Consider the following 20,881-nt stretch of genomic DNA (forward strand, 5'->3'; position numbering starts at 1 on the left):
ACGGTTATTGCGACTGCATGGAAAATGACTATTAATATACTGGTTTCAACACCTCAAACTCCTATATTGGACTGAACATTGGGAGCTCAGTAGCAAAAACTGAAATAATTTTAGTAGAAGTTTCTACAGTATAAACTTTTACACAAATTAACTACTGTAAAACCTCTTCGAGACGAGGTTTAGGGTGGTCTTCTCAGAGAGCATAGCCAGTATATTATATATGATGGAACTGAAAATCTGTCAAAGGAAATCTGCTCTGCTCAAAGAGGTGGTCTTTTAAAGAGGTTTCACTGTATTATAAAACAATGCATCACAATTAGAATTAGAGATCCATAAATGTCCAAATATTTCTCACAGCATTGCCTGAGGATTACTTTAAAGCCCTTATGTTCTTAATGTCTAATAATCCTCCTACTCTTTTGGCCTCTAGGAGTTGTATGTTGTAGAATAGTCTATACTTTATTTGTTACATGTATTATATTGCTTTGTTTTCGGTTTCGACATTGTCTAGAGTTACAACACAAGCTTGTTGTACTCTGCAGTGGATGCAGTGGTCTTCAGAGTTCCAAATTTGCTTTAAATCCAAGAAAAAAACCACAAGAATATCTAATGAAATAAGTCTCAAAAATATAAATCAATATACAATATTTAGTTAAAGGGGTTTTCCAGCCAGTAAAAATTGATGGTCTATCCTGATAGGTCATCAATAGCTGTTTTGAAGGGGCCGCATTGCTCGTACGGCGCGGCTTCTCCTTCGTTTTTTCTAGCTCACTGTAAATCTTCGACATGCATTTAGTGGCGATTCACAGGTATTGCAGCCTTTTCTCCCATTCAAGTGAATAATAGAAGAAGGCTGCAATACTTGTGAATCGCCGCTGAGCAAGAAGAAATGAAGTGGAAGCGCTGCGGCCCCTTAAAAACAGCTGATTGGCGGGGGTCCCGAGAGGCAGACCCCCAACACATCAGCTATTGATGGCCTATCCTGAGGATAGACCATCAATTTTTAGTGGCTGGAAAGCCCCTTTAATGTTACAGGGAAAAAATTAATACAAGATTTAGAAGTAATTTGACTTGTAGACTGTCATGTGTCTATGCTTTTCTAATGTCCTACAGAAAAGGACCTTGTCATGAATATGATCCAGACAGCTACTGCCAATATGCAACATGAATCCATGGGGGAAAGACTCACCTCTCAAAATATAGGTCTGTTGTCAAAGGATGAGTACCTACAAAGGAAACATCTAAACAGGTATATAGTGTGTCATAGTAGTAATTCCCTCTGCTTCCCGCTGCCGATGCCATATACTTACCTGATCCTGTCATCATCTTCCTCCTGACCAGCACCGCCCCTCTTCTCCAATTTCAGCGTCTGACCGCGCCTACACTCTGCTCTGGGTGCTAGCGTGCGCAGAGTCTCTTGTTCTCTTAAAAAACCAGCGTGCACCAAATTTTTCCACCCAGCTTTCACTGGCTATAAAGGGTCCTCCCCAACCTGTACTATATGCCAGCACAATTTGGTTCATCCAAGCGAGTCTTGTGAGTTTCTGATATACTGTTTATTGGATTCCCTGTGTTGTACCTGTACCTTTTGACCATCTTTGCCTGCCACCTGAACAGACATCTAGCTAGTGACCTACGACGAATATTGCGGCCTCCCCTGACCTTTTGCTACGCCTGACTCTGCTTATTTTTTTGAGCTTGCACTTGACCTGTTATGTAGGCCGTCACCAAGGGACTACTCTGGGGGTAGTAACCTGGGGTTCCCATTCGGTGAAGTCCAAATCCCTTAGACTGCGTTCCCCGATTTAGCCCTGGTACATTAAAAAAAAACATCAAATCCACCACTATGAATGAAGTTTGCATGTAAAGAAGTGTCCATATACAACATGTAGTCATGCTTAAAGCAACTCGTTTTCTCTCTTATACATAGTAGGTCCAATGACAGACAGAAACCGGAGCCTGTTCCTGAAGAAGACAAACCAGGTTACCACCCAGATTCATTATAGCTTATTTTCATAGTGTACTGGAATATAAATGTTGTAGTCACTGTCAGAGAAATGTGTAGCCAAACAGAGCTTCCTCTAGTGAGAACAGCAGATTGTCAGGGGTTTATGAAACCAGACCGCTGACGATCAGCTGATCACTGGTCTGACTTTAATATAGAAAGTGGCTATTATATTGAGAGAACTTCTTTTAACACCTTCCCGCCGCAGCCCTTTTTCAGATTTTCATTTTCGTTTTTTCCTCCCTGCCTTCCAAAACCCATAACGTCTTTATTTTTCCGTCGATATAGTACTATGAGGGCTTGATTTTTGCAGAACGAGTTGTAGTTTTTAGTAGCACCATTAATTTTGCCATATAATGTACTAGGAAACAGGAACAAAATTATTTGTGGGGTAGAAAATGAAAAAAACAGCGATTCCTCCATGGTTTTTTTGCGCGCCGTTTTTACGGAATACACTGTGCAATTAAAACAACATGTTAACTTTATTCTCTGGGTCAATACGACTACGGCGATACCAAATATATATAGTTTTTTTTCTATATTTTACTACTTTTACAAGTAAAAACCTAAGGGTATGTGCACACGATGAGTGGCTTTTACGTCTGAAAAGACAGACTGTTTTCAGGAGAAAACAGCTGCCTCGTTTCAGACGTAAATGCTCCTCCTCGCATTTTGCGAGGCTTCTCTGACAGCCGTAAATTTTGAGCTGCTCTTCATTGAGTTGAATGAAGAACGGCTCAAATTACGTCTGAAAGAAGTGTCCTGCACTTCTTTTGCCGAGGCTGTATTTTTACGAGTCGTCGTTTGACAGCCGTCAAACGACGACGCGTAAATGACAGGTTGTCTGCACAGTACGTCGGCAAACCCATTCAAATTAATAGGCAGATGTTTGCCGACGTATTGTAGCCCTATTTTCAGACGTAAAACGAGGCATAATACGCCTCGTTTACGTCTGAAAATAGGTTGTGTGAGCCCAGCCTTAGTGTAAAAAAGAAAATTTATTTTGTGTTGCCAAATTCCGAGAGCCACAACTTTTTATTTTTCCGTCGATTAAGTGGTTTGAAGGCTTATTTTTTGCGGGATAAGCTGTAGTTTTGAAAAATATCATTTTGGTGTAAATGCGATGGTTTGATCACTTTTTATCTAATTTTTTGTGGAAGATTAGGTGACCAAAATATATATTTTTTTTTACGGCGTTCACCGTGCGGGTTAAATAATGATATATTGTAATAGTTCAGACTTTTATGGATGCGGCGATACCAATTATGTTTATTTATTTCTTTTTTTACTATGCTCTAGGGGGAAAATGGGAAAAGGTTTTTTTTTTTGAACTTTTAATATTTTTTTTTTACACAAAAAAAACAAACTTTATTTAACTAATTTTTACTTTTTTTATTAGTCCCCCTAGCGGACTTCAACCAGCGATTGTTAGATCGCTTGCACGATATACTGCAATACTAATGTATTGCAATATATCGTGATTCTCACAGGCACCTATTAAGCCCTGCCGGAGGCAGGGCTTAATAGGTGTACAAAGATGGCGGACCTGGGGGCCTTCATTAGGCCCCCAGGCAGCCGTAGCAACCATCCCCCCCCCGCGATTGCGTTGCGGGGGCGCGATGAGCTGTTAGAGGGAGTTGCCCCATTGCCCCACTCTTTCTAACAATTTAAATGCGCAATCCCGCTAGTTACTCTGAGGTGTCGGCTGTAACAAACAACTGACACCGGCATCGTATGAAGCGGGTTCACTCCGTGAGTCCGCTCTATACTTTCCCTACCCGACTTTGGCGTATGGATACGTCAAATGTTGGGAAGGGGTTAAGTGTCCGTCGAATTCTGATCTCCAGATCAAAATGACATCAGGTCATGGAGAGATGATATAGTGCAGGCTGGGTGGAACAGTTGCCTAAGCAGCTGTACTATGGAAAGTATTGTGTGCAGGTCCTATTAATGAGAATTGGACCCAAGCACAACATTCTCTGTGGGTGAAGCCTAACCGCTCTTATGTCTGACATACATTGCACACATAGGGTGAGCAGGATGTCCTTTTCCCTATCACTTTGTAGCACACCCACAGAAACAGCAGCAGCATGAAGAACCTCATACAGCAGTAATGAGCAGTGTAGCTGTAAATCCATCACTGGGGCGAGATATAATACTTACTAGAAGCTGCTGCAGGATGTGGTGTGACTCTATGCCTCTCCCTAACTCTGCTCCTGCTCTTCTTCTTCCCCCTCCTCCATGGACTTCTAAGGGCAACTGTAACATGATCCATCAGTCTGTCTTGTCTTGGGGAGACGGATTTAGACGTAAATTCAGTCTGAGTGACCAGTTAGGAGGGAGAAGAGGAAGTGGGAGGAAGGAGCCTGATAAATGGAGAAAGAAGCATCTTTTTCTAATAAGATATGTTAAAAGTCTCTTATAGTTGCTTGCATTTTTGATTTATGCAAAGTTTGTTAAGAAGGTTAGTGACCATTTAAACGGGTTTTCAAACATTTAACATTGATGGCATATCTAGGTGAGCTGTCATCTGACACAGTACAGTTTTCGTCCAGCTATCTGGTATTAGGGTATGTTCACACGCTGTGTCTTCAACTGTTTTTCAGGGGGGTAAACGCCTCAAAAAACACCTGAAAAAACGGAAGCTGAACGCCTCCAAACAGCTACCCATTGATTTCAATGGGAAAAATGGCGTTTTGTTCAGACGGAGCATTTTTTTAAGCGGCCGTTTGAAAAAATGCCCAGTAAAAAAACGCCCAATAAAAAGAAGTGCATGTCACTCCTTGAGCTGTTTTGGGGGCGTTTTTTTCATTGTGTCAATAGAAAAACAGCTCCAAAAAACTTTGATGCTTTAAAAAGCCTTGAAAACAGCTCTGTATTTTACAGCCGTTTTTACTTTAGCGTGTGAACATAGCCTAACAGTTTAACCCCACTGCAGGGACTAAGCTGCAACACTAGACATAGTGCCTTGAAGACAGTGGCACGGACAGGCAGAAATGTGTAATGTGTAGCACCACAGCCACTGAGTTTTTATGACCTGTAGGGGTTCCGGATTTCAGAGCTCTTCTGATGACACAGAGATTGTATATCTTTAAGCTCTGCTATCCATATGAAATGGCAGAAGACCTATTTTCCCTGTTCTTCTGGGGCATAAGATTAGTATAACAAAACAGAGATCATGAGCGGTTCATATCAACCAATTTCCAGACGTAAACTATATTCCTAGTGCTAAGAAATCACAAGGAAAGTACAACTTTACATCTAATTACAGGCTAGATGTCATGAGATAGTAAGCCACAGACCTAACATTTACATGTTTGCACCTTTTCAGAGCACATTGGTACTGCAGAAGTTCTTCAGATACATGCAGAAGATGGTGAAAACCAATGCAAGCCTGGTTCTGAAAATGAACACGCTATAGAGAGGACCTTCTCCTAAACAACGTCTCCTTTGGACTAAGCAACTTCTATTCTATTATTCTGTAATTTATGACAAGTGTCTTCTTTAAGATGAAAGAAACAATTTTTAGAGGACATGTATGATGCTTTCTTCATCCCTTGTTTTAGGTCAGGATTAGATCATGTCTGATTATTATAAAATTCTCTGTAGACACTTCTCACCTGATTCTCTTCTCATTCTTTTTTTGGTCCAATGCTGTAGTTTGAGGTTTAATAAACATGTATAGTTATTAGGAAAGCAATAACCTCAATTGCAGTATTACACGTTACTTTGCAGCTTCTTCTTAGCAACCAGAGTCACAGGCGCCACAAAAATGAATATTTGCTTGTTAGAAACCATAAGTCAATGACATCAATCTTTGTGTTGACGCAGTCCAGAACATTTTTACTCACATTAAAGGCTATGGACACATTTGGGGTAATTTTTTTTTTCCATAATTTTTTTTGTAATGTACTTTTAGTAAGATACAATACATAGGAGCTGCGGAAAGCCGTTCTGAGCCGAATCCGTTAGTGAATTGCACTGACAGCTCGGCTGACAGCGGCTCATGTTTGCTAATGAGCGATTTCCTAAACTCAGTCATGATAAAATCAAAGGGGATCCAGAAAATATTTGGTAATTCCCTATGATTTTGTTTTATCCATTGAGTTATTGAGTTGAGCATTGAGTATCCATTGAGTTGTTGTAACACCCACACACTTGGAATAGCCCCCACTCCCTATAATGATTGCCCTATATAGCCATTTTTGTTTTTTTATGGGAGAGTCAGACAGCAGCTAAACACACCCATGAATGGATTATAAGTAGAGCACAAGGGGCACGTGTGCCAGGGCCTTCACAACCTTGAGAATTCAGCAGCCTTTCACCCACCCAATCTGCCCTGCTCAGCAGGTATACTTTCTTTTTACTGCACAGGAAAGCAAAGTCTGCTGCTCCTTCCTTTTCAGTGGTTTACCACAAAAAAACGACGGAATCAATAGCGCAGTCGACTGCACTATTGATTCCGTCATTAAAACGGAAACCTGCCAGAATGGTGACGAACAGAAACCATTAGCAATGTTTCCGTCACCATTGATATCAATGGGGACGGAAATGGAAGCTGTGGTTTCAGTTTGACTTTCCGTTGCAGGGCTCACCCGACGGAAACCTCAGACGGAACCCCGGAACGGAAAGCCAACACTGATGTGAACAGGCCCTTAGAGACAATCACCATGTGTAATAGCGCGCATTGATCAAAACAATGAACGATAAATCGTTGGTTTTTCGCGGATCGGCCACATCTACCTGGGTGAAAGATTATCATTTGTCACTGCCATATCCTTTCGGTTTATAAGAAATCTTCCAGTTGTTAAAAGTTCAGCTCATAGGTTTGGGCAAACGAGCAACGATCACAGTAACCACTGAACAGCGCATATCTTTAGCAATTATAGTCAGCGTGTAATAGAACGTCTTTTGAATGTAAACAACTCGCTAAATCATCACTCGTGGCTCGTTCATGAAAGAATATCTGCCCGTCTAGTAGGACCCTTAGGGTGGAGTTCATAAGTTCTCAGATCTCCTGAGCATGGGAGTCTAAAGCTGGCCAAACCTGACGATTTCGATCATCTAATGTGTATGGCAGCATCGTGCCGTCGAGGGAGAGAAGGGTTGGGCAAGTTGAATTTCAACATTCCTGATCATTTGGTTTGTTAGTAGATAAGGCGCTGCCAGAGGAGTCTGGCAGTAGCTTTCTCCCCTTTCCCTATTGAAAACATATGCACGTGCATGTGTATGGGGAAGTCAGGAGGAATAGCTGGCGGGTGGCACCATCGTTCAGCCAACAGCTATCTAATGTCTATTGACAGCTTTTGGCTGGGTTTTCAAGTTGCGGTTTTGGTGAGTGAAAAATTGCAGCAAAACACAGTGGTTTTGCTAGGATTTTACGAAAACGTTGCATTTTGTTGTAATTACGGCAAAAAAATGCCTCAAAATCAAAACGTGATAATCCAACCTAAAACTTTTTTGAGCAGTTGGATATTCTGAATTAAGTCAGTTTTCTGGATCCTGAGCCCAGCTTAATAACATTCAGAAACGGCAGCTAATACTTCTAGTTACTCTTCAGCAGAATACAAAATAGCCAAATCTATAATTGAACTGAATGCTTGCCATTGATCAGAGGAGCCAACTTACCAGACCGTGTATAGCCGTTTTATGAACTCAAGCTTTGTCTTATCCAAAATGTATTTATTTTACAGATGAGAATCATGTAGCTCTTCTGTAGAATTACTCGTAAATATGAATTCTTGACTTTTTTTTGCCAAATCTGCAGTTCGGCCCTTATGAAAACGAGAATTTTATAGGTTAGTGCAACCTCCGAGTTGTAAGGAGCCAAAATACAATACATAATCTTTCTTTGGAGACCTACTATACCTTTGTATGCCTTCAATTTCATACAGAGATATATAATGGCTTTTTATGCTGGATTCCGTGTAAATTTTATGGAAAAAAAAATTGTGGCATGTTCAATAGGACACTGTATTAGGCCTTATTCACACGAACGTGTGCGTTTTGCGCACGCAAAAAAACGCTGCATTTTTTGCACGTTGCAGTTGCGTGTGTCATCAGTATGTGCTGCGTGGCTGCGTGATTTTCACGCATATGCCATGCTTATGACACGCGGTTTTGAAGTTTAGAAAAAGAAATTAAGGAAGTGCTTTTATTTTTCCGTGTGACTCCTTAGGGTATGTGCATACATAGTGTTTTCAGGCGTATTTCGGGGCGTTTACGCCTCAAAAAACGCTGGGAAAAACGGAAGCAGAACGCCTACAAACTTCTGCCCATTGATTTCAATGGGAAATACGGTGTCCTGCTCCAACGGGGCGTTTTTTAAGCCTCATTTTCAAAAAACGGAGCATAAAAAGACGGCCGCAAAAAAGAAGTGCATGTCACTTCTTGAGCCGTTTTTCATTGACTCTGTAGAAAACAGCTCCAAAAACAGCCGTAAAAACTGCTAAGCGTGTACACATACCCTTAGGTAAATTCTCACACGGCAGATGTAGAAATTTCTGCAACTGAAAATCAGTTCCATTGATCTGAATGAGGTTTTTTCTGCAACAGGTGAATGGGTTTCTGCAAGTTCCATTCAAATTCAACTTAACTCTATGAGGGCTTTTTTTTTGCGGGATGAGTTGTATTTTTTAATTGCATCCTTTTCAGGTACATATAATGTATTAAATAACTTAATTATTAGAGGAAGGTATGGGGAAAAAAAGTTGGCATCATTTTTATGGTATTTGTTTCACCGTATGGTACACGTATGGTATAAATAAATAATGTATCCTGTGGGTCCTTACGATGACGGCAATACCAAATGTACAGGTTTTTTTTATGTACTAGTAGTTTTTCACAATAAAAACATTTGAAAAATGTATTCTTGTGTCGCCGCATTCTAAGAACCACAACTTTTTTTGTTTTTAATTAATCTAGCAGTTTGTGGCCCCTTGAACACAGCCGTAGCCGTAATCCTGGTGCATGATTACGGCTAAGGCCGGCCGCGGACAGTCACCCGCATTTGCGGGCCGTGCTCCCATTATAAAGTATGGGAGCACGGTCCGTAAATTAAAAAATAGGACATGTCCTATTTTTTGTGGAGCCATTTTACAGCCTGGACACCTTCCTTTAAATATATACGGGAAGGTGTCCTTGGGCAATAGAAATGACTGTCCATAATTGCGGATCAAAATTATGGCCGTGTACATGGGGCCTAATTGTGAGTTTTTTCTTGAATGATTTCACTGGCACCATTTTGGATATGTTCACACAGTTTAGATAAGGTGCGGAAAAGTACGCAGAATACCCAAGTGTGGAAATCAGGATCATCTCATCTGGTGGCCCCAAGAAATCCCAGTCTGACACTGCATGGGGGGCCAATAAGCTTACAGAATGAATTTCTGCCACTGTGAAACCACTAAGGTGTTGTGGTCAATACCAGGGTAAATGGCCTGGATCTGAGTTATCTCTGATCCAGGCTATTGCAGCAGGGTGTTAGCTGTATGTCACAGTTGAGACCCGCTGCTGATGGCGCAGATATAGCTACTGAGCCTGCGCCATCCATGCACACTACATTTAGGGTATGTTCACACGCAGTGTTTTCAGACGTAATTCGGGCATTTTACGCCTCGAATTACGCCTGAAAAAACAGCACCATTACGCCTACAAACATCTGCCCATTGCTTCCCACAAGGTGTAATTTTACACGTCGCTGTCAAAATACGGTGCGTAAAAAGACACCCGCAAAAAGGAAGTGCAGGACACTTCTTGGGACGGTTTTGGAGGCGTTTCTCATTGACTCCATTGAAAAACAGCTCCAAAAACGGCTGTAAAATATGCAGCGAAAAACGCGAGTTGCTACAAAAACGTCTGAAAATCAGGAGCTGTTTTCGCCTGAAAACAGTTCCGTATTTTCAAACGTTTTTGGTCACTGCGTGTGAACATACCCTTACAGCACTGTGTGGTAAGTACATCCCGCCAGCTGCGTAAATGTGCGGTGTAGTTCTGCAACTAAGATACCGTGTGTTTCAATTCCTCAACATGTTCTTTCATAATGGGAACATTCTTGTTTACATTGAGTGGCTAAAATTTTCGACATACTGAATACCAGGGGCGGATATAAAGTACAGCCTGTGACGCTGTACAGGGACCCACGTAGCGTAAACGCTGCAGAACTTACGCAACGGAATTCTGTGTGTGGAAATTCTGCATTTACAGTAGCAGTAAAGTGGATGAGATTTTGAAAATGTCATGCCCACGCTGCGGAAAAAACGTAGCGAAAACGTTAATAAATTCACCTGCGGTGCGGAATTTAAATTCACAACATGTCAGTTTATACTGCGTTTTTGTTGCTTTTCTGTTGCGGGTATTCCCCTAAAAGGAGGGATGTGTCACCATCACAACGACCGCAGTAAGTATAAAGTTAAAAAAAAAAATTACCGCTGCTTTCCGCAGCGGAAATTCTGGCCGAATAATCGCACCACTACGTGGTGCAGTTTTTCGGACAGAATGTGCTGCAGGTTCCAGGTCAGATACGATGCATAGGTTTTTCGCAGCATATCCGAACTGTGGGAACCTAGTCTTATGGTTCTCTCCTCCCCTCCTATGCTCACACTGTCCACAACTCTCTCATAGGACACCAGGGATATAACCATTAACCCCTTCATTTCTACAAATATATCCAGTCTAGGCAATTCTCTGAGCTAAATACAGTATGAGCACACACAAATGTCTCTTCCCTCCTGTCCCGAAGGTTTGCTACAATTTATAAGTGTTTGTAAATTATTCAGCTCACAGACGATTGTCTGGACTGGATACAATTGTGACAAAATCTCAGCTATAATAAGGATTAGGTCTGTACAAGTTTTAGGACCCTGGACGCAGTGGCGGATTATCATTAGGGCGTTTCGGGCGGTCGCCCGGGGCCCAAGGCTGCCAGGGGGCCCAAGGCTCCCAGGGGGCCTATGACCGCCCGAACCCCCTCATGCCCAGTGGCGTCGCTAGCACCGGAGGGAGCCCCGGTGCCAGGACCGCACCTGTCAGGCGACGGGAGCTTTGCTTCTACTTAGCAGCCGTGGTCTGTGCTGCTTTAGAAGCTCCCCCTCCAGCCCCCCTTCCCTGCTCTAAACATCTCTCCTCTGCTGCTAGCTGTCGGGACATGGGGGAGGGGAGACTGTCGGCGGGCTCTGTGCTGTGAGCAGGAGAAGAGCTGCAGTGAAGACATAAAAGGTAAGTGCATGTGTGTTTAATGTCCATATTCATGTATGTTTAATATCCATATTAATGTATGTTTAATGTCCATATTCATGTATGTTTAATGTCCATATTCATGTATGTTTAATGTCCATATTCATGTATGTTTAATGTCCATATTCATGTGTTTACAAGGTGTACTTTGTGTATAATGTGCATACTCGTGTATAATGTGCCTACTTTGTGTATAATGTGCATACTCGTGTGTACTTTGTGTACTATGCATACTTTGTGTATAATGTGCCTACTTTGTGTACTTTGTGCATAATGTGTGTACTTTGTGTACTGTGCGTACTTTGTGCATAATGTGCCTACTTTGTGTACTTTGTGCATAATGTGCGTACTTTGTGCATAATGTGGTACTTTGTGTACTGTGCGTACTTTGTGCATAATGTGCATAATGTGCGTACTTTGTGCATAATGTGCATAATGTGCGTACTTTATGCATAATGTGCGTACTTTGTGCATAATGTGCCTACTTTGTGTGCTGTGTGTACTTTGTGCATAATGTGTGTACTTTGTGCATAATGTGCGTACTTTGTGCATAATGTGCCTACTTTGTGCATAATGTGCGTACTTTGTGCATAATGTGCGTACTTTGTGCATAATGTGCCTACTTTGTGTACTGTGTGTACTTTGTGCATAATGTGTGTACTTTGTGCATAATGTGCGTACTTTGTGCATAATGTGCGTACTGTGTGTACTTTGTGCATAATGTGCCTACTTTGTGTACTTTGTGCATAATGTGCGTACTTTGTGCATAATGTGGTACTTTGTGTACTGTGCGTACTTTGTGCATAATGTGCATAATGTGCGTACTTTGTGCATAATGTGCGTACTTTGTGCATAATGTGGTACTTTGTGTACTGTGCGTACTTTGTGCATAATGTGCATAATGTGCGTACTTTGTGCATAATGTGCGTACTTTGTGCATAATGTGCCTACTTTGTGTACTTTCCGCATAATGTGCGTACTTTGTGCATAATGTGGTACTTTGTGTACTGTGCGTACTTTGTGCATAATGTGCGTACTTTGTGCATAATGTGCGTACTTTGTGCATAATGTGCCTACTTTGTGTACTGTGTGTACTTTGTGCATAATGTGCGTACTTTGTGCATAATGTGCGTACTTTGTGCATAATGTGCCTACTTTGTGTACTTTGTGCATAATGTGCGTACTTTGTGCATAATGTGCCTACTTTGTGTACTGTGTGTACTTTGTGCATAATGTGCGTACTTTGTGCATAATGTGCCTACTTTGTGTACTGTGTGTACTTTGTGCATAATGTGCGTACTTTGTGCATAATGTGCGTACTTTGTGCATAATGTGCGTACTTTGTGTACTGTGTGTACTTTGTGCATAATGTGCCTACTTTGTGTACTAGTGTTTAGGTAGTGTTAGCAATAGTTACGGCGCGGCAGGGTGGTGGTGGAGAAGGGGGGCCCAAGTTTGGGTAACAGCCCAGGGCCCATGGTCTTCTTAATCCGCCACTGCCTGGACGTAAACAAGAATGTTTGTATTCACTGGTAACAAGAAAAGATCTATATATGGTGAGGAATTAAACAAAAAATATATATAAAAAAGTTGCATAACTCATCATATCATGATCAAGCTCTTTTTACAGAAGAATGAATCAGCCCTTCAAATATTTATTTATCGAATGCGTAAATAAAACAAAATACTAAATAACATTGTAACTATGTGTTGACTAAAGTCAAATCCTTACCCAGCATGAAATCTATAGGTCATTTATGCACTGGGAAAACCAAGGAGAACAAAGTGGATTTAAGATCCGAGCACTTGACTGGGGAACAGCAGAGAGAAGCCATGGACATTAGGAATGAAGTGAAAGGAAGTTGTAGTTTTCTCAGCCTCTTCCTCCCCCAGCTGATGAATGGAGGGGGTGTCAGCACAGTATCAGGGAGGAGCTCACTCATCTGTATACCCCAGTCACAAAGTCTATGTAGACCTGATCAATGATTAATAAGGGCTGGGAAGGTGAGAATATGTAGCGGTGTCCTCCCTGATGGTGCAGACTACATTAATCCTGCATTGAGATGACGGACTATTAGCATTCTCTGCACAGGAGCTGTGTGTGAACAGTGAGCAGTATCCTCTGATCCTCCCTGCTGTGACAGCCTATTGGACAGGATGGCTGGGAGATCTGAGAGCCCCCTCCTCCTCCTCATCATCTGCTGCTTCGTTACACTGGGTAAGTTTAACTATTGGTCTAAGTGTTTCCTCGGTTCATATGATCTATCTCAATTAACTAAATATGGTCGAATATCAAACCAGTGTTCACCTTCAAACCACAGATGTGCAAAAGAAATCTGTTAGGATTAGAACAAGAAGTTACATTTAGAACAAATTAGTTAAAGGGTAACTAAAGTTCTAAAAAAACTTTTGACAGGTCATAGCGATCATAGAAGTTTTGATCGGGGGGTCCGAGCACTGAGACCACACTGATCAATAAAGCGAAGCAACAGAAGCGCTCGGGTTATCGCTGTGCCGCTTCATTAATGAACGGCTTTTTTCATAAACTGCGCAGTGTATGGGCTCAATAAAAAGTCTATGAGTCTGTACACTGCTCGCCCGGCTTTCGATCAGAAATGAAGCAACACAGCGCTCGGACGAGTGCTTCTGCCACTTTGTTTTAGCCATCGGCGGTGGTTTCGGTGCTCAGACCCCCACCGATCGAAACTTCTGACATGTTAAAAGTTTAGTTACACTTTAAAATCACAAAAATTACTTAGTTTTAGAGGAAATCAAATACAGGATTAGAGGTAAGTTGATATCACTATATCCGCAGTGTTCAATGATTGTTTGTTTGGGACATAAATATAAGATATTTTGGTAATATTTACTACACCCTGCTTAAAGTGGATTTCTTAGGCCTTGTGCAGACAGTGCAGATTTGCTGCACATTTTGCCTGCATTTTTTAAGCCAAAACCAAAATTGATTTTAATGGGAGGCAGAGGCGTTTTTTTTCCGCTCGTGGGAAAGAGAAGCGACATGCCCTTTCTTCAGGCGTGTCCGTCTCTGACCTCCCATTGACATCAATGGGAGGCAGAGATCTAGTTTTTCACTGCGTTTTTTTTTGCCCGCACTTTATGGCCATGGGCGAAAAACGCGGCAAATATTCTGCCGGCAGGTCAAAATCTGAAGGAATTTTGAGGCCGATTTTTTTTTTTTCCTCCTGCAAAAAACTTTGTGTGAACAGGGCCTTTGGTTTTCCTTTATATTTACCATTCTTTATGAAACCACTTCTGGCTTTGGTTCACGAGGCTTCTATGGAAATCTCTGTTCATGGTACTGCACATAAAAATAATTGCAATACATACAGATGTAGCGAGCACCAACAGTACAGACAGCACCACTATTTACTTAGTTCGCCACAGCACACTATGTAAAAAGAATAGCAAACCATGGTAAAATACAGGGGTGTAGCTAAAGGCACATGGGCCATGATGTAAAGGTTCTTCTTGGGCCCCCTCCCCCAAACTTCTCATTTCTGCTGCATCTCTGGGTCTCCTAAGTGACCCAACGATGCAGCACCAACAGCCAGGGGCGTCACTAAGGTCTTGAAACGTCAGGGGAAATAGCCACTATACATATACCCCCCCCCCCCCCAGAAAAAATATGTTTGTGTATGTATGTGTGTGTATATAGGAGAGCATATCTATAGCACTACGACCCTATAGCTATGGATAGGATTAGATACAGTGGCTCAGCAGACAGTATCACACATTATAGGATTAGATACATTGACTCAGCAGACAGTATCACACATGATAGGATTAGATATAGGGCCAAGCCCGCTGACATTGCGGCTCCAGCGCTGGACCCAGAAAAGGTAAGTATAAGAATTGTTTTGCTTTTTTATGTGTTTGTTTGTGTTTTTTTTTTTTTACAAGTTCGGTTGTTGGACTACTTCAGATTCGAGGACTACTTCGATAACAGCATATTTTTTATTCTCAATAAAATGGTTAATGAGGGTTGTGTGTGGGATTTTTATTTCAATAAAATATTTTTTTGTCTTTGTAAAGTATAATCTTTATTACTTCCACCTTAGTAATGGCCGCTAGCTGATTGACAACATCCATTTCTAAGGCGGGGCTTAATGTTAGAACTGAAGAGGCTAACGCTAACCCCCATTATTACCCTGGTACCCACCGCCACCAGGGGTACGATCCAGTACCCGACCATCTTTAGTGATGGTTGTTCACTGCTATGGCTGCAGGCTGGTATTAGGCTTGTTAAGCCCAAAAACAGTGTTTTTTCCCACCCTGGTAATGCTAGGCTGCTGCTATGTTGTATTTGGCTGGTAATAAAAATGGGGGAACCCCACATCGTTCTTTCCAATTGTTTATTTTAAAAAATGACATTGTGTCCCCCACATTTTTCATAACCGGCCAGATACAACACAGCAGGCGCAGCCTAGCATTACCAGGGTGGGAAGGGTCACTGTGTTTGGCCTTTCCCAGCCTAATAATACCAGCCTGCGGCCGCTCCGGTGGCCAACCATCACTGCAGATGGTCGGGTACTGGATCGTACCCAACTCTTCCCGGTACCCCTGGTGGCGGTGGGTACCGAGGTGATAGTGGGGGTTATATATTTAGATAGGTATTACCCTCTTACAATTTTATATATAATATGTTGGAGTAATTCACACTAGGTGTACACCACCAATTATCGATATATGAACAAAGGAACGGGGAGTGGGAAAAGTAGTGTGTTACATCAATGTTAAAAATAAAAAATACTTTATTGAATAATTATTAAAAACAATGTTAGATGAAAAAAATTTTGACGTTGTGCCAAAGTCCCCTAGATTGGCACACTGAGACAATATTATGTCTAAATTAATTGCTTCGTTTTATTAAAGATATATGTGTCTAGCCTCCCCCTGTGTATATGCGAGGAGGCTCTGCAATAGTCCCTGATCCAGAGATTAAAGTGTTAATTATTAGCAAATGGCTGTCCCCCTCAGTATCAATGACGAGACAGTCAACCTGCATATGACACTAAAGGTTCCTCCAACGGGCTGTAATTAAAGCCCTGCGGTGGAGAAATCCCTGCATCAATACAACCATATGGGTTGTATGTGCATGTGTCCCATGCAAGTAGACACGGCACAGCAGAGTTGAGACTGTTGCGTGCTACAGTGGCGGACACAGACTGCAAAAGGCCCCTGTGCAGATAATGTGCCAGGGCCCCCCCCCCCCCACCCCGCAAACTTCTCATGGCCGACGGTCCGCTTTCAGCTGCATCGCTGGGTCTCCTAAGTGACCCAACAATGCAGCACTAGCAGCCGGGGCGTCACTAAGGCTGGGTTCACACACACACTATTTACGGACGTAATTTGGGCGTTTTAGCATTGAATTACATCCGAAAATGCGGCTCAAAAGCGTCGGAAAACATCTGCCCATTCATTTGAATGGGTCTTACGATGTTCTGTGCCGATGGTCATTTTTTTTTACGCGCCGCTGTCGAAAGGCGGCGCGTAAAAAACTGCCTGTCACTTCTTCAGATGTAAATGGAGCCGTTTTCCATGGACTCCATGGAAAACCAGCTTCAATTACTTCCGTAGTGGACGCAGCAAAAGACGCCTGCACATGCCATTACGGCTGAAATTACGGTGCTGTTTTCTCCTGAAAACAGCACAGTAATTTCAGCCGTAACAGACGCTGCCGTGTGAACATACCCTCAGGGCTTAAAATGTCCGGGAAATAGCCCCAATACATATGTGTCCGCCCCAAAAAAAAGTGTGTGTATAGGAGACAGCATAGCATATCTATAGCACTACGACCCTATAAACTATGGATAGGATTAGATACAGTGGCTGAGCAGACAGTATCACACATGATAGGATTAGATACAGTGGCTCAGAAGGCAGTATCACACATGATAGGATTAGATACACAGCTCAGCAGACAGTATCACACATGATAGGATTAGATACAGTGGCCCAGCAGACAGTATCACACATGATAGGATTAGATACAGTGGCTCAGCAGACAGTACCACACATGATAGGATTAGATACAGTGGCTCAGCAGACAGTACCACACATGATAGGATTAGATACAGTGGCTCAGCAGACAGTATCACACATGATAGGATTAGATACAGTGGCTCAGCAGACAGTACCACACATTATAGGATTAGATACAGTGGCTCAGCAGACAGTATCACACATGATAGGATTAGATACAGTGGCTCAGCAGACAGTATCACACATGATCGGATTAGATATAGGGCCCAGCACAGTATCATACATGATTTGATTAGATACACAGCTCAGCAGACTGTATCACACATGATAGGATTAGATACAGGGCCCAGCTCGCTGACATTGCGGCTCCAGCGCTGGACCCAGGAAAGGTAAGAATAATAATTTTGCTTCTTTATGTGTTACTGATTATTTTTGTGTGTTTGTGTTTTTTTTACAGGTTCGGTTGTTGGACTTCGGATACGAGGACTTCAATGACGGCGTTTTTTTTATTCTCAATAAAATGGTTAATGAGGGTTGTGTTTTTATTTCAATAAAAAAAATTTCTATGTGCTTGTATCTTTTTAAACTTTATTATCACCGCCTTAGTAATGGCCGCTGGCTGATTGACAACCTCCATTACTAAGGCGAGGCTTAATGTTAGCCGGTGCAGAGTCTACACTAACCCCCATTATTACCCCGGTACCCACCGCCACCAGGGGTACTGGGAAGAGCCGGGTACAAACCAGTACCCGACCAGCTGTAGTGACGGGCAGGCACCGGGGTGGCCGCAGGCTGGTAGTATTAGGCTGGGGAAGGCCAAAAACAGTGGCCCTTCCCACCCTTGTAATGCTGCCTGCTGCTGCTGTGTTGTATCTGGCTGGTTATGAAAATTGGGGGGGACCCGACATCGTTCTTTCCAATTATTTTTTAAATGACGTGGCGTCCCCCCCATTTTCATAACCAGCCAGATACAATAAAGCAGCAGCAGCCTAGCATCACCAGGGTAGGAAGGGCCACTGTATCTGGCCTTTCCCCTCCTGATAATACCAGCCTGCGGCCACCCCAGTGGCCGACCATCACTACAGATGGTCAGGTACTGGATCGTACCCGGCTCTTCCCAGCACCCCTGGTGGCGGTGGGTACCGGGGTAATAAAGGGGGTTAGTGTTAGCCTCTGCACCGGCTAACACTAAGCCCTGCCTTAGCAATGGATGCTGTCAATCAGCCGGCGGCCATTACTAAGGCGGTAGTAATATAGTTTAAAAAAAACCACAAAGACATAGAAAAAATATTTAATTGAAATAAAAAAAAAAAACACAACCCTCATTAACCATTTTATTAATAAAAAAAAAAGCTGTCATCGAAGTAGTCCTGGAATCCGCCGTAGTCCAACGACCGAACCTGTAAGAAAACACACAAAAAATGATTAGTAACACATGTGTTAGGGTATGTGCACACACACTAATTACGTCCGGAATTGACGGACGTATTTCGGCCGCAAGTACCGGACCGAACACACTGCAGGGAGCCGGGCTCCTAGCATCATACTTATGTACGACGCTAGGAGTCCCTGCCTCGCTGCCGGACAACTGTCCGGTACTGAAAACATGATTACAGTACAGGACAGTTGTCCCACAGCGAGGCAGGGACTCCTAGCGTCGTACATAAGTACGACGCTAGGAGCCCGGCTCCCTGCAGTGTGTTCGGTCCGGTACTTGCGGCCGAAATACATCCGTCACTTACGGACGTAATTAGTGTCTGTGCACATACCCTAAGGCTTAGATACAGGGCCCATGTGTGATACTGTCTGTGGGACCCTGTATCTAAGCCTACCACAAGGTAGGCTTAGATACAGGGTCCAGCAGACAGTAATCTTATACAGTATAAGATTACTGTGTGCTGGGGCCCTGTATCTAAACCTACAGTGTGGTAGGCTTAGATACAGGGCCCAGCAGACAGGATCACGCATGGGCCATGTATCTAAGCCTACCATGTGATTGGCTTAGATACAGGGCCCAGCAGACAGCATCACACAATCTGTGATCCTGTCTCATGGGCCCCCTAAGCCTGCTACATCGTAGGCTTAGGGGTTGTGCAGTCCCTAAACATTGATGGCCTATCCTCAGGATAGGCCATCAATAGCTGATGTGTCGCCCGGGACCCGCAAATCAGCTGTTTTGAAGGGGCCGCAGCACTCGTACGAGAGCTGCTTCCCCTTCATTTCACTACTCGCCCACACTGTGAATCGCCGAAACCGATTCACAGTGTGACCGGAATGAAGTGACAGGAATGAAGGGGAGCAGCTCTCGTACGAGTGCTGCGGCCCCTTCAAAACAGCTGATTGGCGGGTCCCAGGAGTCGGACCCCGCCAGTCAGGGCTATCTTACCTTCCTCTTCGGCCGCGGCGGGAGTTCTGTAGTCTCGATGCTGTGCGCGGCGGCATAGCGCTGTGACGTCATGCGCTGCGCACAGCGCCTGACGTCAGGACCTCCGCTGCGATCCGGAACCAGGAAGGTAAGTAAAGTATGTTACTATAGTAACAGGGGCCCGCGGCCCGAGTTACTATAGTAACTTTTTATTGATGTGGTGCGGGGGGCCGTGGGCCCCCCTGGCTTCGGGGCCCGGTCGCAATTGCGACCGCTGCGACCCCTATAGCTACGCCAGTGGTCCACGGGCCTCTGTCTCAGTCCTCAGCATCGCGCAGCTGAGAACTGAGTCGGCCAGCAGAGGAACGGGCCCCCTTCCCACGCGGGGCCCTTGTGCAGCTGCACCGGCTGCACATGCGGTATGTCCGCCCCTGGCGTGCTAGCTAGTCCTCTATGTATGAGCTTGACATAGCAGAGCTGTAACTGCTCCGTGAGGACAACTCTGCAGGAGGAGTAACTGATCAGATAGTGTGCTCACACAGTGATCTCCAGTCCCACGTAACCATTAGTATTCTGCCTGTCAGGCAGTTGTATCACTAAATCGAGGTGTGTTTACTTTGTGCAGATAAGGCTGCCGAGGTCAGTCACATACACATGGGAAGGGTTGAGAGAAGGTGAGCCGCGATCAGCTGTTTGAGTGTATTCACAGCTCAAACATAGCTCGGCATAGCAGAGTTGTAACTGCTACGTGAGGACAATTCTACAGGAAAGAGTGTGTTCTCTTTGTGCAGACTATGCTGCCAGAGTCAGTCACATACACATGAGAAGGGTAGAGAGTAAGTGAGCTGCGATCAACTGTTTGAGTGTATTCACAGCTCAAACATAGCTCGGCATAGCAGAGCTGTAACTTGCTATGTGAGAACAACTACAGGGAGGAATAACTGACGGGCAGGCGGCCACACAGTGGGGGTTAGTGTTATCCTTTTCACCGACTAACACTAAGCCCCGCCTTAGTAATTGATGTTGTCAATCAGTCAGCAGACATTACAAAGGCGGTAGTAGTAAAGTTTAAAAAAAATACAAAGACATAGAAAAATAGGTTTATTGAAATAAAAAAAACACCACACAACCCTCATTTTATTGATAATAATAAAAAAAAGCCGTCATCGAAAAGTAGTCCTCGAATCCGACATAGCCCAACGGCCAAACCTTTAAAAAAAAAACACAGACAACAAAATAACATTAGTAAGGGCCTGTTCACATCAGCGTTGCCC

The 20,881-nt window shown here is 43.4% G+C and overlaps 2 protein-coding genes across 5 annotated transcripts in view; both read left to right on the forward strand.

Moving 5' to 3' along the window:
- Window positions 1–8,815, forward strand: part of TBATA (thymus, brain and testes associated) — a 28,335-nt gene extending 19,520 nt beyond the window's left edge. For both annotated transcript variants that reach the window (XM_075842758.1, XM_075842759.1), the window contains 3 exons: window positions 1,114–1,249; window positions 1,931–1,983; window positions 5,337–8,815. In XM_075842758.1, coding sequence (XP_075698873.1) covers window positions 1,114–1,249; window positions 1,931–1,983; window positions 5,337–5,443 — 296 coding nt within the window. In that variant the 3' untranslated portion in view covers window positions 5,444–8,815. The remainder of the gene's footprint in view (window positions 1–1,113; window positions 1,250–1,930; window positions 1,984–5,336) is intronic.
- Window positions 8,816–13,209: 4,394 nt separating this feature from the next.
- The window catches only part of LOC142663222 (microsomal triglyceride transfer protein large subunit-like), a 72,343-nt gene continuing 64,671 nt past the window's right edge, over window positions 13,210–20,881 (forward strand). The window contains exon 1 of one of the 3 annotated variants that reach the window (XM_075841695.1): window positions 13,210–13,457. In XM_075841695.1, the coding sequence (XP_075697810.1) occupies window positions 13,397–13,457 (61 nt within the window). In that variant the 5' untranslated portion in view covers window positions 13,210–13,396. Of the gene's footprint in view, window positions 13,458–19,910; window positions 20,027–20,079; window positions 20,214–20,881 lie in introns of those variants that run through there. The other 2 variants (XM_075841696.1, XM_075841697.1) reach the window with 2 other exon arrangements.

Source organism: Rhinoderma darwinii, chromosome 11, assembly GCF_050947455.1.
Source record: "Rhinoderma darwinii isolate aRhiDar2 chromosome 11, aRhiDar2.hap1, whole genome shotgun sequence".
NCBI classification, from domain to species: Eukaryota; Metazoa; Chordata; class Amphibia; order Anura; family Rhinodermatidae; genus Rhinoderma; species Rhinoderma darwinii.